General features: G+C 55.2%; 1 protein-coding gene across 1 annotated transcript; it reads right to left on the bottom strand.

Annotated features, from left to right (window-relative positions):
* Positions 1–380: 380 nt before the first annotated feature.
* Positions 381–650, bottom strand: CORC01_09494 (uncharacterized protein; the record flags this gene model as incomplete). Its single annotated transcript, XM_022621123.1, has 1 exon — positions 381–650. The coding sequence occupies one exon, from the start codon at positions 648–650 to the stop codon at positions 381–383; it is 270 nt and encodes an 89-aa protein (XP_022472395.1).
* Positions 651–1,546: the final 896 nt, after the last annotated feature.

Genomic DNA, 1,546 nt, shown 5'->3' with positions numbered 1-1,546 from the left:
ACTCGACTTGTTTTGTCATGGCGTCGAAAACTTGCTCCGCAATTAGAGAAACGGGTCCAGCAGGCAATCAACACAACGGAACGTCGATCCAGGCTAATCGCTCCGTGGCGCTACTCGAACCCGCAGACTCTATTAGTTGGCGGCTATGATCTGCCGCCAAAGGTGCTCCTTTTGATGCGACCAATGCGATGGTCTATTTCCTGACCCTTCCCTTTTGGCGCAAGGACACAGGAGTCGGAGTCCATGAAGTCCTAACCGATTCAATCAGCAACGCACAAAGAGGGGAAGCGGCCGCTGTGCAGAACAATAGAAAATTCTTCCTGGTCGATACATGAGTGGGCATCCACACGAAAGGGTCAAGGAGATGTAGCCGCTGCAAGTCATTCGAGTCGTGCGTGACATGACGACACAGAATTGAGCTGTTGAGTGTCGCTATCTGTTAGATTTGTCCAAGGTTGTCCTTCCGCGGGACCCGCACCATGCAGAGAGAACCATTTCCAGTAAAGCTCGGAGCCGAAATTGAGGCCAGTTGCATCGATGTTGTGGCATTCGAGCGGGGCTAAGGGAACTTCTTGAGTGCTTGGGACCGCTAACGCTAGGGGGTTGTCCCTCGGTTGGCAGAACTTCCATAGCGTTGCTGAAGATTTCATCGACCCGACTGGCCAACTGGGTTTATTTTCTTTGGAGGGTATCATCGCCGTGATCGCCAACTCCGGCGGGCGGCGGGTCATATGCGGCTGCTATGCGGTTGGTTCTAACAGTCACTGCTCGTTGGCCAGAACGATCCCACGTTGCTTCCATTTACCCTGAGTCGGGGGCTGGTCGATGCACATGACGAGAACACCTGTTTGTGCCTAATCCAAGCAAGGCTTTTCGAGCGTCCTGGTCTGCAAAGATGTTTGCACCAATGGTTGCCCGCCTGCAGCGTCGGCGATACGCTTGATTGGATACAACCAGGTAGGCGGCAATATTGTCCGCCAGGACGTGTCATTCCTCACCTGCTACTGACAGACATCGTTGCAGCCGGTCTGCATCTTGACTTTTGCCTCGCAGTCCGCATTGGGAACAGAGGGAGCTGATACTCCCGAGTCGTACCATAGTCGAGCCCTCGCCCCTTTGCCTGGCTAAGGCGGAACTGGGAAGTGATAGCTCGTAACCTGTCAGTTACTGTCGGCCGAGTGGATATGCTTGAGTCGTCCGCCGAGGCGATGGGCCGGGTCTGGACTAAGCTCGTGGATGGGCTCCAGAACAAATGCCCCAAACTAAATCTGTCTTTTTGATGAGACAGCCATCTCAAGTTGGACCCGGCCGCGTGGGTAGAAGAGAGAGGCCGTCTTCGGTTCGCGTGTCTAGGCAAAGTAAATCGGGTGGCGTGGCGTCAGGGTTCCGTCAAATCGTTTACGGCCGATTCAGCCATATCTCCTAAGCGAGACTCCCGCCCCCGCAGCGCGGGTCCAGGGCTACCATAGGTTGAACTGTCCGCCTCCCCGAGGCCGGGCAAGGAGCAGCAGTAACAGCAGTGGATGTCACCGGTATGCAGCTTGTG

Source organism: Colletotrichum orchidophilum (genome assembly GCF_001831195.1).
Source record: "Colletotrichum orchidophilum strain IMI 309357 chromosome Unknown Scaffold_86.1, whole genome shotgun sequence".
NCBI lineage: Eukaryota > Fungi > Ascomycota > Sordariomycetes > Glomerellales > Glomerellaceae > Colletotrichum > Colletotrichum orchidophilum.
The sequence above is the reverse complement of the archived record's forward strand: the minus strand, read 5'-3'. Positions and strand labels throughout refer to the sequence as shown.